General features: G+C 31.7%; 2 protein-coding genes across 3 annotated transcripts; one reads left to right on the top strand and one right to left on the bottom strand.

Annotated features, from left to right (window-relative positions):
• Window positions 1-345: 345 nt before the first annotated feature.
• On the top strand, window positions 346-8034 carry LOC114166354 (acyl-CoA thioesterase 2-like). The gene is made up of 17 exons (XM_028051072.1): window positions 346-601; window positions 786-878; window positions 1287-1354; window positions 1841-1922; window positions 2450-2496; window positions 2632-2757; window positions 3207-3284; window positions 3377-3464; window positions 3918-4030; window positions 5739-5801; window positions 5885-5940; window positions 6057-6161; window positions 6339-6395; window positions 6986-7087; window positions 7229-7277; window positions 7568-7636; window positions 7727-8034. Exons 1-17 carry the CDS (start codon window positions 586-588, stop codon window positions 7802-7804), a joined length of 1290 nt encoding a protein of 429 aa, XP_027906873.1. The 5' UTR covers window positions 346-585; the 3' UTR covers window positions 7805-8034.
• Window positions 8035-9859: 1825 nt separating this feature from the next.
• Window positions 9860-12856, bottom strand: LOC114165847 (F-box/kelch-repeat protein SKIP4). Of its 2 annotated transcripts, none has more exons than XM_028050453.1 (3): window positions 12772-12856; window positions 11167-11678; window positions 9860-10566 (listed from the first exon to the last, which is right to left on the bottom strand). In XM_028050453.1, the coding sequence occupies exons 2-3, from the start codon at window positions 11655-11657 to the stop codon at window positions 9975-9977; spliced, it is 1083 nt and encodes a 360-aa protein (XP_027906254.1). In that variant the 5' UTR covers window positions 11658-11678; window positions 12772-12856; the 3' UTR covers window positions 9860-9974. The 2 variants fall into 2 exon arrangements, with proteins under 2 accessions (XP_027906254.1, XP_027906255.1); XM_028050454.1 differs by lacking the exon at window positions 12772-12856 and adding an exon at window positions 12567-12762.
• Window positions 12857-14677: the final 1821 nt, after the last annotated feature.

Genomic DNA, 14677 nt, shown 5'->3' with positions numbered 1-14677 from the left:
TTGTTTTCCTGTTATAACGGTGGTTCAAAGAATTAAATTTATAAAAAATTAATAATAATTAAAATTAAGGGATTACATCTATAAAAAGTTATAGAATAAAATTGTGGATTTATAAAATATAGGAATCAAATTTTTGAAAAAAAAAAAAAGAATAGAAAGGGACAAATAGTGCACCTATCAACACGTGATAGAATTAATGCGGGACAAATTGCCACGACTTTTGGATTTGAATATTGAAAACAGTGAGAAAAAAAAAGAAAAGAAAGAAAGAATAAAATTCTTGGATCAGTGGATATCTGATGTGGGCCACCACGCCGTAAACTCATGCATCCGCCGACCACTTTTCCACGTTGACGCAGATATTGAACGCTCTGTTGGCACTTCAATTTCACCACGCCCATCGGTGCAATGCTATTGGCTGAAATCCCACACATCCATGATTAAGCCCGCACGGCAGCATACCGGATCTCACACCGACCTCTGCACTATATATACCGAGCACAATTTGTCATTGTACACCCATCCACGTGCTAAACGCTAAAGTCGAATAAATATAATTGAAAATTTCAATCTCTCCGTCAAAAAATGGAGACCGAGAGAGGTGAGTTCGAATGAGAATTCATAAAATGTTTTTTCTTATTCTTATTATTATTATTATTATTTTTTCTCTGAGCAATCAAAACATAATGAAGATGATGACGATTTTCGGGGCTGATTTTTTTGTTTGCGATTTTTTTGGTTCGGTTTGAGTTTGACGCTTTTGGATTTTTTTTTTTTATTTGCAGCGTTTGAGTTTCTAGGACGCGTTCCTCTTCTGCAGAGACTTCCGAGCTCGTCTGTGAGGAAGATATCTGAACTTGTGGATGTCAAAAGCTGCGGTAATTTTTTCTGTTTTCTCAAGGATGCATTAGTGTTTGTAAATTGCTGCTGCACAGTAATCATATTGTCAGTAGTGATACATGAAAATGCAGTAAACTGGCTAGGTAATTTCCTAATTGATAGTGATTGCGGAAACCTACAAAGCTGCAATGCAGCATAATTGTACTTGTGGACACTGATTTAAGACCGTGAAATTCCAATTTATGCCGTCAATTATCTTAAAATATGGTCGGAGAATAGTTCTTAAATTTTTTGTCAGGATGTTATTCCGTTCATCTTATGGAGTTAGTGAAGTCTTTACTTTTCTTAGAAAAAATTATGGTACTTCATATTCACTATTTGTAAACATTGATTGGAAGATGCATTGATTAATATTTTCAATTTTTGATTGATGGATTCTTGTGTAGAACCGGGAGAGTATGTTGTTCGTGAGGGTGAACATGGAGATGGCGTGTACTTCATATTGGATGGAGAGGTATGCTTATATATTTGTGTTATTAGATGTCAGAGAAGCAAAATCTCAGGTTTTATTGGGTTGCCTTGGATTTCTGTAGGCCAGTTTTGATAGGACTCTGCCCCAGTCATGAGGCAAATATGATAATGGCAAAGAGAGTGTTAAATTGTCTATTGCTCTTCTCTCCAACTGATTTTTTCGTATTTTCTTGAAATGTTTATTAAAGATCCCAAGTTAAATTTGTTGTATCCCCTTAATTGTCTGTTTCACTCTTCAACTATGTGCAAATCTTTAAAAACAGGTTACATAATGAAAACAAGGTGGCAATTTTATAATTTTAAGATCAAATTCATGACCAAGGGCACAGAGGCTTAGATACCATGTCATGAACTTTACTACCATAATAGCTTAAATTTATAAGTGAAACTGCATAAATGGCTCTTTATATTTACCAGTAGCATTTCATTTAACAAATTTATGCTGAAAATCCTGTTGTATTGCTTGTAGGCTGAGGTTGTAGGATCCGTAAGTGCCAATGATGAAAATCGGCCCGAGTTCCAGTTGAAAAGATATGACTACTTTGGTTATGGTAGAAAACTTAATTCTTATATCTCAGATTGCACTTCATTATATCAAATTGCACTTTATTATATAAGTATTTTCCTTTCATCCCATAGGCTACATACTTGTCACTTGTCTGGCAGCTCTGGCATTATTTGGTTAACCATAATTACTTTCTTCAGCTGCGCTATAAAGTATATAAGTTAAACCCTTAATTACACTCACTCAAGTTTAAAACTTTATAAAGTATTGATTTTTTTGAGACATATGGTTAAAGTTAGCAGGAAAATGATTGACTAGTTTTTGGTTGTTATTATTTCTCCAGTCCTTCATTCTCTGTAATATTATCTCATGATACCACAGTTTTGTAGAACTTTGCCAGTGTCACTGCTATGTTTCGTATCCATTAACCTTTCTCTTTGGGTTAGTTGGATATTCATTTGCTAATTACAGTTATTGTCCTGTTCAAGATTCTTGTACATAAGCTTTTACTTTTGTTTTGAGTTATTTTCTGCAATTAGAGACATGAGAATGGTGTGAACTTGCTAATTTCAGGTTTGTCAAACACAGTTCACCAGGCAGGTGTTGTTGCTTTGTCTAAGGTACCCTTTTAGTTTCTTGTCCCACTGCTTTCCAATGTCAAAACATCAGTTTGAGCGTACAGGCAATCGCCTGAGATCACTTAAATGAAATAAATTATTCACTCCTGCAGTGACATTTTTTGTTTGATGTGGCAGCTGACATGCTTAGTGCTTCCCCACGAGCACTCAACCCTGCTGCAGCCAAAATCTATCTGGAGAGCAGAAAATTGCGCTGAGACATGCTCACATGTGGAGAATATATTGCATGTGGAACCCATGGAGGTGCTCTCAATGTATATCATTAATTTGATTATTGATTACTTCTTGTTGAAGTGTTTACATAGTGAGGATTTTATAGAGTGATTATTTTATTTGTGCAAGAAAAATAATTGTATGTGTAACTGCCTGCATAGTACTCATTTTGAAGATCTTTTCACAACTAGTCTATGCATGACCTTCAGAAAAGACATGCTACCATGCATACAGGTGAAAGATAAAAAATAAAAAAGAAAAGTAGGGAAAGGAAAGATGGTTCAGTAATTTAAATATTGTTGAATATGGATAGAAGCTTGATTGCTATTGGAAAAGGGTAGGAAAAAATAGACTGATGTGGATATCCTAGTTCTCTATGATGGTAAATTTTTGTATATTCGTTCATATTTATGATCTATCTTTTATGTAGTAATACCCTGGAATTAAGCCCTAAAGTATTTAGTTATTCTCTTTGGAAGGTAGATATCTTCCGAGGAATTACCCTTCCAGATGCTCCAAGATTTGGAAAGGTGTTTGGGGGGCAGATGATTGGACAGGTATGATTATCGGTCATAATTAAGGCATGATATTCATGTCAGTGGTGCCATCTTTGATACATATATTGATTACTGAAATATTTAATGCGCAGGCACTGGCCGCAGCATCAAAATCTGTTGACTGTCTAAAGGTTGTTCATAGTTTGCATGCCTATTTTATTCTTGCGGGAGATTTAGAAAGTAAGCATGTTTGATCACTTGACTTGATTTCCCTTTCTATTTCTTTTTCCTGATATGAGACGTGTCCTATTATAGGCTCTTAAACTATGAATCTTGAAAGCTATATCTTCTTTTTCTGATCCTGCCCATTAATTTGTAATAAATCATTCAAGCTCTATATGGGTCATTAGCTGAACTCCATGCTTTCTTCTCATATGAATTGCATATGCTCGAGCTTAGTTGGGAAAATATTTTGTAAGCTAGTTTTCATGTGACTTCACAGTTTCTACCAGAGACTAGATCGTATATTTTGTCCCTTTTAAGATTAACTTGAGTTAATAATGTCATATTCTTTATGATTGATTTTATGAAATTTCATGTGTAAATACGATTATTATCATACTTGTACTGCAAATTTATTTCTATGCTTTAGCTTGTAAACATATTATACATAGTGTGAACAATTCTTTACAGTGCCAATTACATATAAAGTTCATCGTATCCGCGATGGGAGGAGCTTTGCTACAAGGAAAGTAGAAGGAATTCAAAAGGGAACCGTCATATTCACGCTGTTGGCTTCATTTCAAGTAATCTTATATAATTTTTGACTTAGATGAATAATTTTTTTTGTAATTATTTTATTAGTGAATTTCGCCTTATTGTTCTCTCTTATATTTATATTTTACTTGTTATATTTAATGGTACATAATCTATTAAACCAATTTTTTGTACTAAATTAGTATTTCTGCAGGTGTATTGCTTATATATGACAAATGTTTATTTCATATAACGAAAATTTATATTAAGTAAATGCATTTGAACATATAAAAATTATATTATTGTAATTAAAATTCGTAGCAAATAGATACTTTTGAGTATATAAATTATATTTTAAATTAACGATAAGCAATTTCCATTATGATGCACAGTTTTTTTTAGCTGTCAATAATTTCTTTTGAAAAGTATTGAAATTCAATTTCGAAACAAAAGATGAAAATAATAGATTGACAGAGATAAATTAATTAAGAAAATTTTCTAATATTATTGTCGTTGAAGAATAGTTGTAAAAACATTTTCATTCAAGATAACTATTCTAATCTAGATAAAGGATAGTTATCTTCCAACTTAACATTTTAGACTTTACGACTAGGAATTTTAAAGATGAAAATACCATTCGGTAGAATATCTAAGACGTTGCAGCTATATAGGACTCCTATCGTTAACTACATTAGGACTAGATGATTAAACCAAGTGCTGCAGAACGGGGGCATTCTGGAGTTATGGAAATGAAAACGTTTATATTTAATTGGGTTATGGCACATAGATCATTATATCTAACGCAGTGAAAAAGGACATCATTGCTTATGCATCTGTTACCTGCACTAAAACCACTCTATCACTTGTCTGTTACTATTTTTTTGTTTAGTATTTATTTGTAAAGTACCCATTCTATTTTAAAATTACAGAAGTACGGACAGAACAAAAGTGAATTTTGGACATCTCGTGACCTCATAGACTAGGTTGAATGGTTAGAACTTAGATACTATTGAGATATCATAATCCGTAAACCCCAAGAATTGATTTCTTTTGTATATTGCTTAGCAATTTGTACACTATCTACACACAGTGAATCAATCCTTAGAGTTTACGGATTATGATAAGCTATCTAAGAAAACTATATGACCAAAATATCTAAGAAGCTAAATAAACAAGGAAACATGGAAATAGAATTAGGTTAGCATCAGGAGGATGGTATCTTAACTTAACAGATATAAAATATCTGTTTATTGTGTCCTTTATGGTTGGCTGCAAGGGAACAGGCCCAAGATCATCTTTCATAGAACAAGAATGTAAAAATAATGATATTTAAATTGATAGAGTATAGGACTATAAATGTGGTTTTTTGCTATTTATGACTACAATTTAAAATATGGTGCAAAATATGAAGAATGGATCCAGTACATGAAACAGGCCGCAGGGATCATTTACACAGAAGAGGCATGACATTCTGAACTGTTATGAGTTGTATCTTGGAATATCTGCAAGTTTTCAAGATTGTGTTGGATAAAATTTATTTTAAAGGTCAAAATAAGCATAAAAGAAATTAGTTCAATTACATAAAATGTAAATTTTATTTTCCATGATAAGTTTCTTTTTTGTCTATTTTTAATTTTTTCATAACAGCAAAGCACAGTGTAGCTAATTCATCTTCATGTTGGTTGTTGTTATTGCTCCACTCAAGGAATTACGTTCTGGATTTATAGCACATTCATCAGTTATTTTCTTAATCTGCAGAAGGAAGAACCGGGGATGGTCCACCAGAAAGTAGCTATACCATCTGTCCCATCTCCAGATAAGGCAAGATACAAGGTTATGTCTGTTAAGATTTTTTGTTACTTTGGATTTCTGATTATTAATATTTTTTATTCTGTTACTTGTAGCTTCTACCAATGGAAGAGCTACGGGAGAGACGACTTACTGACCCTCGTTTACCAGTGTAAGATTTATTATGAAGAACATGGTTGATGCAATATTGTTCTATATGACTATATTTGTTTTTATTTATCTTTTGTATGTTGATATGTGTGTTTGTTTACTGTAAAATGGTCATAGAATCTACCGGAACAAAGTGGCTATATCTCAATTCATCCCCTGGCCCATAGAGATACGATTATGTGAATATGAATTCTCAACAAATATGACAAAATCTCCCCCCAGGTTAGGCTGATCCTCGGTCTGCAATTTTTTTTATTTCTTTACTTTGCATTTACTTAATGCACTAATAAGAAAGATTTGGAAGGGAGCATCACGCTCTTTTGTTTTCCAAATCTAACCTTAATGTCTGCTTTTTTAAATGATAGATTTCATTGAAACTTGTGTAACTACTGTTTGCAGTTTGAGATACTGGTTTAGAGCAAAGGGTAAACTTTCAGATGATCAAGCCTTGCATAGGTACATATCTTATATATTTACTTTAGATGTGTTTGGTTCTTCAATAATTGAATTATTGCCCAAGCCAACGCTTGTATCTGTTGTTACCCTGCTAAATTCTGGAGCTACTTAGTGTGTATTTAGATTACCGCTTGAGCACCCAAAAGTCAGTTGAAGAGCATTAAAAGTCATACCCACTTGTTTGACAACTTTTTTTTGGCGTTTCAATTAGTATTAAAGAGGTTTAAACTGTAGTTGCATTCAAAACAATACCTTTGATGCTTTTCTGTTGGATGAAGTTTCATTCAACAAAACTTAATTTTTATAACGGTAATCCAAAAACACACTTAAGCAGTTTGAGTCATGTTAAATTTATGTCTTGCTTCTGAAAAATTCTCCCCATAAAGGATTAGTTGACAGAGTTTGAACAAACGGAAATTGCCAAAAGTCTGTTGTACCAAATGAATATATTTTGAACCTGCATCACTAGATAATTTGATACTCTTTAGCATACTTAAACAACGCATGATAAAATTTTCCAAAGATTGAATAAAGAATTCAAGAAGTGGTATTTGGTTTCTTGCATTTCATTTCTTTTTCATACTTTTCAGGTGCGTGGTAGCATATGCTTCAGATCTAATATTTCTTCAAGTAAGTTTGAATCCCCACCGTGAGAAGGGTTTCAGGACACGTTCTGTTAGTCTGGACCACTCGTAAGTATTTAAAATCCTACTGGTGAGCTAAATAGTTTATATGTTAACATTAGAAAAAGTGGGCTTTGTGTAACTAGTTTTTAAGGTATGAATTTTTCTTTCTTGCTTTTTGCTAAATGATTTTTTGGAATTTTATTTCAGTATGTGGTTTCACCGATCTGTAAAAGCAGATGATTGGGTGCTGTTTGCGGTGAGTTTCATATCAGTTTCACTCTTGTTTCTCATCTTTAATTTTGGGGGAAACTTGCAGAAAAAGAAATTTTCATAGAATTATTCAGTTTCTGATCAATGACATAAATCAAAATTCAGTAAATTATTTTTCATTAATCAGCTGCGACACATGTTTCAATATAAAATTTAACATTTGACAGTTCAAAATTAATTCTATCAAACTTCAGTTCAACTAAATTATGCGAATTTCTTTTTTACTTTGTTCCATTTTTTTATTTGTGTTGATTATGAATACATTTGGCTGTACAGATCTTTACTCCTACTGCCCACAGTGCACGCGTCTTTGTGACAGGCCAAATGTTCAATCAGGAGGGAGAGGTAAAGCATGATCAGATTATATCAATTCATTTTCCCTCTTTCCCTGTTTATCTTTATTTTTTTACATGTGCTACTCTGTTAATCTTGCAGCTTCTTGTATCATTGGTTCAAGAAGGAGTAGCCAGGAAAATTAATCAAGGAAATTCAGCCATTAAATCTAAGTTGTGAGCTGCTATACACAGACTAACATGTATCCATTTTATAGTTTTATTTTTAAAAATCCCGTGTGTCAATAACATCTTAATAATTCAATTATATATGTAAAATTATATTTTGTTCTAAAAATGTTTCTCTCGAATAAACTACACCATGGATTTGGAGATAGAAGGATTGACTTTGTAATAAAAGATTCTGGGAGGGAGCTCTAGGAAAGCTATACCATATAACAGGTCATAAAAATGAAAAACCTTATTGTAAGTTACTCTAAAGAGTTCAAATTATATATTCATAAAATTTATAGTATAATTATTAATTTCATAATAGACAAATGATTTAAACCACATAAAATTATTGGTTCAGCATTAATGCGTGTTTTCTAAGTAAATTTCACAACTTTTGTATAATTAGATGGTACAAAATAAAATGGAAATAAATACTGAGTGTGTTTCGATAGAGAAATTTTGGTAGATGTTTTTTTTATATATAGAAAATTTAGAATTTGTTGGATGTTTACAAAATTTTAAAATATAGAAAATTATGAAAAACATTTTATTATATAAAATTAGGTAATTTCAAATTTGAACTATAAAACATAAATTAAATTTTGTTACACTCTCAAATTTCTAATTTTTTTTTTTATAAATATTGGTTGAGGTTTAGAAATTTGACGGCGTCTGGTGAGATATGGTTTGATGAGCAATACTAATGATTAGTAATTGTTTTATATATTTATAACATTATAAAATTATATATGATGATAATTAAATAATATGAAAGGACAATATACTCTCTACCCCAATCTCCACTATAAGATTTTTTTTAATTCTCACCATCACGTGAGTATGTAAGGAGTTCAGATTTTCTACTGGTTTTTTCGGTGCTGTCCTCTGCTGAGCATTAAAAATACATTATACTGATATTTTAAATATCTTTTTAATATATTTTAAAATGTCAAAATGAGTGGTAATCAGTGTATTATAAAGACACAGTAGAGGAACAACACAAAAAAATTAACAAAGAATCCAAATTCGTCGTAAGTCTAGTAAAATTTGCAATGACTTCTCACCAACATTTATCCTTAATCAATGAATAATACTAAATTTACTAAAAAAAATAGTTTTCCTTCTTATCACACCAAATACACATCTCTTTACACCAACTATCCAATTTCACAAATTGTTTGATATCATCATATAAACTACATTCAAATATAACCGTCCACAATGAATCACAAATACCATCACAATATTCCATCATTAATAATAAAACTACTTAGTATATACTGCTCAGCGCTAATCCAAGAACGCCTAGCGATACCAAAAAAGAGACCTCCCTGAGAAAAGATTAAACTCACACCCAACGACAAGCTCTTGCGCCTGGTGCCTCAGACCATGAATTTAGTTCAATTCTTCAAACAATTCATACCTACAAAAACACAACAATTGACATTAACAAGTTATGCCTGTTCTGCACAACCTGATTGAAGATGGAAGGAGAGATTATGCTTGTCCTGCACGGATCGGCTAGGAAGGAGATGAAGGTGATTATGGTTTAGAGAAAGAAGATTGGACATTTGAAGAAGAAGAAGAAGAATAAAAGATGGAGGGAGTGGCTAAGCCTTTCTCCTTTATGCGTGGGTAGAAGATGGTAGGAAGAATGATGGAGAGGATTGAGTGTGCGTGGAAAATGAAGATAATAGGAAAACAAAAATCAACTCCAACCTTTGTTAGATTGAATTTAATTTGAGTTACTAACTAAATAGTTAAAAAAAAAATGATACAATAGAATCCACAATACACCTATTTAAATTTGCTGAAAATTAAAAAAAGAAAAATGAAAACCTCACTCCTTTCTAATGAACAACCTCTTTCACAATTCTACAATTTTCTGTAGATTTTAAACAATAGCAGAAATGAGAACCTGTATTTTGACTCCACTATAAAAACTTGTTAAGAATCATAGTTTGGGTAACCATGCAACAATAAACACAAAGGACTCCAACAGCGTGCAGTCCACAGATGCAAGTACCACTAGGAATATGCAGATTATGTATGATTCAGGTAATTTACAAAAATTCACAAGTTAAAAACCTTGGTACCATTGTACCAAGTAAAGAAAAAAATCATGTAACATTGATACATGTATCTTAACATGAATATACACACAAACTCATTAATGCTCAGATTGATAGGCATTTACAACTTATTACAGTGAAATCAGATAACAATCCTGGTATGGAAGAACTCATCAACACCTCATTCCCCAAATTACCAACATCAACAACCACAGTGCTAAGCATTTTCCCAACAATGAAAATGCTTCTACCAACTGCAACAAGCTGACAGGGTGGTCTAGTAAGCAGTGGTGATAGTTTTCCAACCAGTATCCACTGGCGTTTCTCTTTGTGCCACATCATTAGCCTAGTTCCTAAAGTTTGATCCAAGACATAAAGGGTGTCATCCACAACAACTGCAGGGCCTGTCCACCCTGAAACCATGTCTGCATCTGCATACTGCCATGTGTCACTTGATGGTTCATATACTATGGCAAACACATGAGGAGTTACAGGGTATCTGGAAAATCGGACGTATATCTTCCCACCAAGAACTACTGAATCTTCAACATCAGAAAAAATAGCAATGTCTCTCTGAGATCTCCAACAATTTGTCAGAGGGTCAAAAGTATCCCAAGAATGAGAATAGGTTGGATTTGAAGCTAATCCTCCAATAGCATATAGTTTTTCATCCAAAACTTCACAAGCAAAGAAACACCTGCAAGTTTTTTGCAGAAGAAAACAGTGATTTCTACATTGCTGTTGGGTTGAAAAACTAAGGTTAACAAAGACTATGCAATTTCAACTTCAATAGTAAAATATAGACACCTAAATTGACATATAAAATGTGCACTAATGATTCTTTGACAATGTAATGAGAGCATAATGTCAAAGCAGTTGTTGATCAAATTATACAGCATAAGGATAACTGTGATTTTAGAATGGAAAGAAACCTTATTTCTTAATAGGATATGTACTCCTAAAATCATGTTGTACAAATACCAATTACGGATCAGTACCTGGTACTGGTGGGTAACAGAAAATTTGGGTACTTTTCAATTCCAATAAAACAGAGTGCAGAAGTCATTAATCATGAAAATAAATTATTTGGATGCCATATACATGTAAACTATTTTCTCTCCAAGTAAAATACTAAGTTTGTAGCTGTCCCAAGTTTTCAGGTATCAACAATCCTTAACAATTCAAGTAACTGCAACAACTCTACCTAAAATCTATGATGAAAAATCTTAGGAGATTGATATTTACCAAGCACATACAAACTTAGCTTCCTGAAGGAATAAACATCAGGACATTTTACCTAGCAGTTGACATGGAAGTAGCTTGAACCCAACAGTTTGAGCAAGCATCATATGAATAAACCTCATCAGTACAATCTATTGACCAGCTACAACCACCCAACAAGAATAGCTTATTTCCCAAAGCTTCAAAACCCATGCCTTTTCTTTTTGAGGCCTGAGGAGGAATACCATCAACCAGCTTCCAATATCTTAGTGAGGCGGTTGGATCCAAAACATAACAGAAAGTCTCATTCAATTTGTCCCTGCACAGAGCATAAATCCAGGTCTCTTCCAGTTTGTGCTTCCGACGGTAAGTGCACCACTCTTCGTTGCAAATTAAGTCCCTCCATCTCTTTGAGACACACTTCAGGACTGGATGATATTTTCTAGGAACTCTTGCCAGACACATTAGAGATATATCATCTGGAAGGCCACAGATAAGTACAGAATTGCTGTCTTCTACTTTATTCACACTATTTGATGATTCTTTTCCATCATCTACATTCTCCATGGGATAGTACAAACAGAAGACCTGAAAAGATAGGATAAATGTTGGTGAAACTCTTATCAGATCATAGTTGCACTTGCTCTTTGTGCTTACACAGAACAAGAAACATCTAGCCAATATGATCCCAAGCCGAAAGTAACATCATGGCAGATATAAACCTCAAAAGGCTGTGTCAAGACACAAACAAGATCAAGCTTTGTGAGACCAGCACTGTACAACTTTTAAAGCTTAACGTTGACATGGAGAAGGTGCACAAATCATGTGATTTAAACTTTACTTAAACATGAACAGACTGCGGACACTTTAAACAGATTACAACCCTCACTAACCAAGCTGCAGACTCAATGAAATGTCAACTTCAAAAAATGCTTATACTTTCTAGTTATTAAAAAAATTCTCCTTCTACTTACATATACCGATAATTTTTATATACCCTACTGAACATGAACATGTGTAGCTTAACCAAGATGTGAAATACCATCACCTTTACGAAAACAATTTACAAATAAGTCCATTCCATTTTGCAGGCATTAGTTATCAAAAGACCACAACCAGACTACCAAAAAGGAGAAACAAACTTCTGCTGTCAAATTATATGAAAGAATATACAATTTTTTAACTTCACGCATAATATTGAGGCAAGGAAAATCAATGCCCAAATCACGTAAAAATCGCATAAGCAAAACACAAGCAGGGTTTCCCAACTGCCCACAGATCAAGCATAAATGGAGACGCTATCAAACTACAATCACAAGCTTCATAATCATTCTCAGCATCACAGTCCCAAAAAAAGAATCCAAATATACTCCTAGTATAAACCCAGTGCATTTCATTTTCTCAGACCAGAGCTAGACCAAATGCAAAACCACAAGCAACCCATTTAAGAATAAATGCAAAAGATAACTTCTTTACATGACCCTTCCCGCAATCATTGCAATTCCAGATCTAAAAGCAAAAGAGGCACACAAAAACTCTCATCATTCCAAAGATTTCAAATTTGAAAGTAAATGGCAAAGAGAGATATAAATCGAAGATCGATATAATAAGAAAGGTAATTCAATTTTTTTTTTTTTTTTGGGTTATTGTTGTGATAGGAGGAACGGAGAAAGAAAGTCACCTGTCACCAACAAAAGGATTCGACTAAGAAGTGCGGCAAAACGAGAGAAAAAAACAGTCCCAGAGATATTTATCGTGTTGTTGATGACCATCTTGTAATACAGAACTTCACTTTTTATTATTTTAATCAAAAAATTAATACTCAATAATTAAAACATTAGTCCTTTTTTTTATAATTACTAATTTTGTCTTTTAATTTTTTTATTTAGTTTAATTTGGTACTTATATTATTTTTTTCAAGTTAGAACTCAATTATTTAAAAGAATTCAATTTGGTTATTTTCGTTAGGTTAGAATTAACATCGTAATCATACAGGACATGTAGCAGTAAATTTTTTTAATTTTTTAATTTTTTTTTCTACTTTTTTTCTAAAATATTATAATATGTCACGTACGAAGTTACTACTGTGTCACATGTCAGTTTACAATCATGACACGTGATAGTAGTAAAACTTGTTTTTAATTTAGTTTTCTATTAAATATTTTTGTTAAATTTAGTATCAATTCTTTAAAACGATCTAATTTTGTCCTTTCAAATATAAGACCAAATTAGTAGATAAGTTTAATTATAACTTATATATACATATTAAAATTATTGTTTTAAATTTATACATCAAATCACTACACCTAATTGAACCATTTTAAATAATTGGGTACTAAATTGAATCAATCAAAAATACGAGGACCAAATTGAACTAAATCAAAAAATTAGGATACCAAACCAGTAATTATACCTTTTTTTTCTCTTTAGTCCTGTACTTTCGCTTAATTTATTAAGATGTTTTTGTGTTACTTTTATTTTTATTTTTCATTAAATATAGTTTTAGCCTCTAAATTTTTATATAAAATTAAAATTCATTTATATTTTCAATTTTTAATACAATTTAAATTTTAAACATTAAAAAATAATACATACAATACTCTTAACCTATTTATGGTAAAAAAAAATTATGTGTCTAATAATATTTTTAATATTTTTGATTAGCGTTTGAATTATTTATATTATTTCACATGTTCCTCTTCGGAAATCAATATGAAATGTCGTTCAAGAGTTTAACAGATAAAAGAATTCACTTTAGGTGAAGAGAACTATATCTCTTTATTTTTTAAATTTAAGACCCAAATATTTTAAACTTTAAAATAAACAAAAAAATCCAATTTTATTTTAAACTTAAGTAAATTATATACTTATTTAACTCCTTTTATTTATTACGAAATTGGAGGTTAATAATTAAAATAAGTTTTAATGAAAAATGGGTAAAAGAATAAAATATAATAGAATAAAAAATAACTTGAATATTTTTTTATTACATTAAACGGATTTTGGAGTTTGACTAATTACATAATTAAAATTAATTACAATCCATAAGACTCATAATTAAGATTTCAGATATATCTGGAGAAGGGCTATCACTCTATCTATATAATTCACATGATTTATTTGCTTTAAATATTCATATTTTAAACATCATGAGTTTGATAACATGATGCAAATACAAATCAAACTTGATTTACTAACAAATTTGTTAGCTTCAAAATTGAAAAGTCAAGTGAGAAATTTTGAAGAACAAAACTTTTGAGCTTAATATGAGTTCACATTCTCGATTGAGCTTTTGTTGATGTCCTTTGATGAACACCGAGAATATATTATGTTAGTATTTTAAAATTATTTTTAATATATTTTAAAATTTCAAAATCAATGGTTATCAAGATATTTTGTAGACACAATAGAGAAACAACAAAAAAGCAACAGAAAATTCAAATTCGCTTAATATAACATATACAACAAGTACACTCTACATCATTATATAACATAATAGTATTAGTACAAATGTCATATTTGAGCAATTAACATAAAAGTCACAAGTTCAAGCATTATCATCAATGTAGCAAGAAAAGAAAACAGAG

This window comes from Vigna unguiculata, chromosome 10 (assembly GCF_004118075.2).
Source record: "Vigna unguiculata cultivar IT97K-499-35 chromosome 10, ASM411807v1, whole genome shotgun sequence".
NCBI lineage: Eukaryota > Viridiplantae > Streptophyta > Magnoliopsida > Fabales > Fabaceae > Vigna > Vigna unguiculata.
Note: the sequence above shows the minus strand (reverse complement) of the source record. Positions and strands in the feature narration are given on the sequence as shown.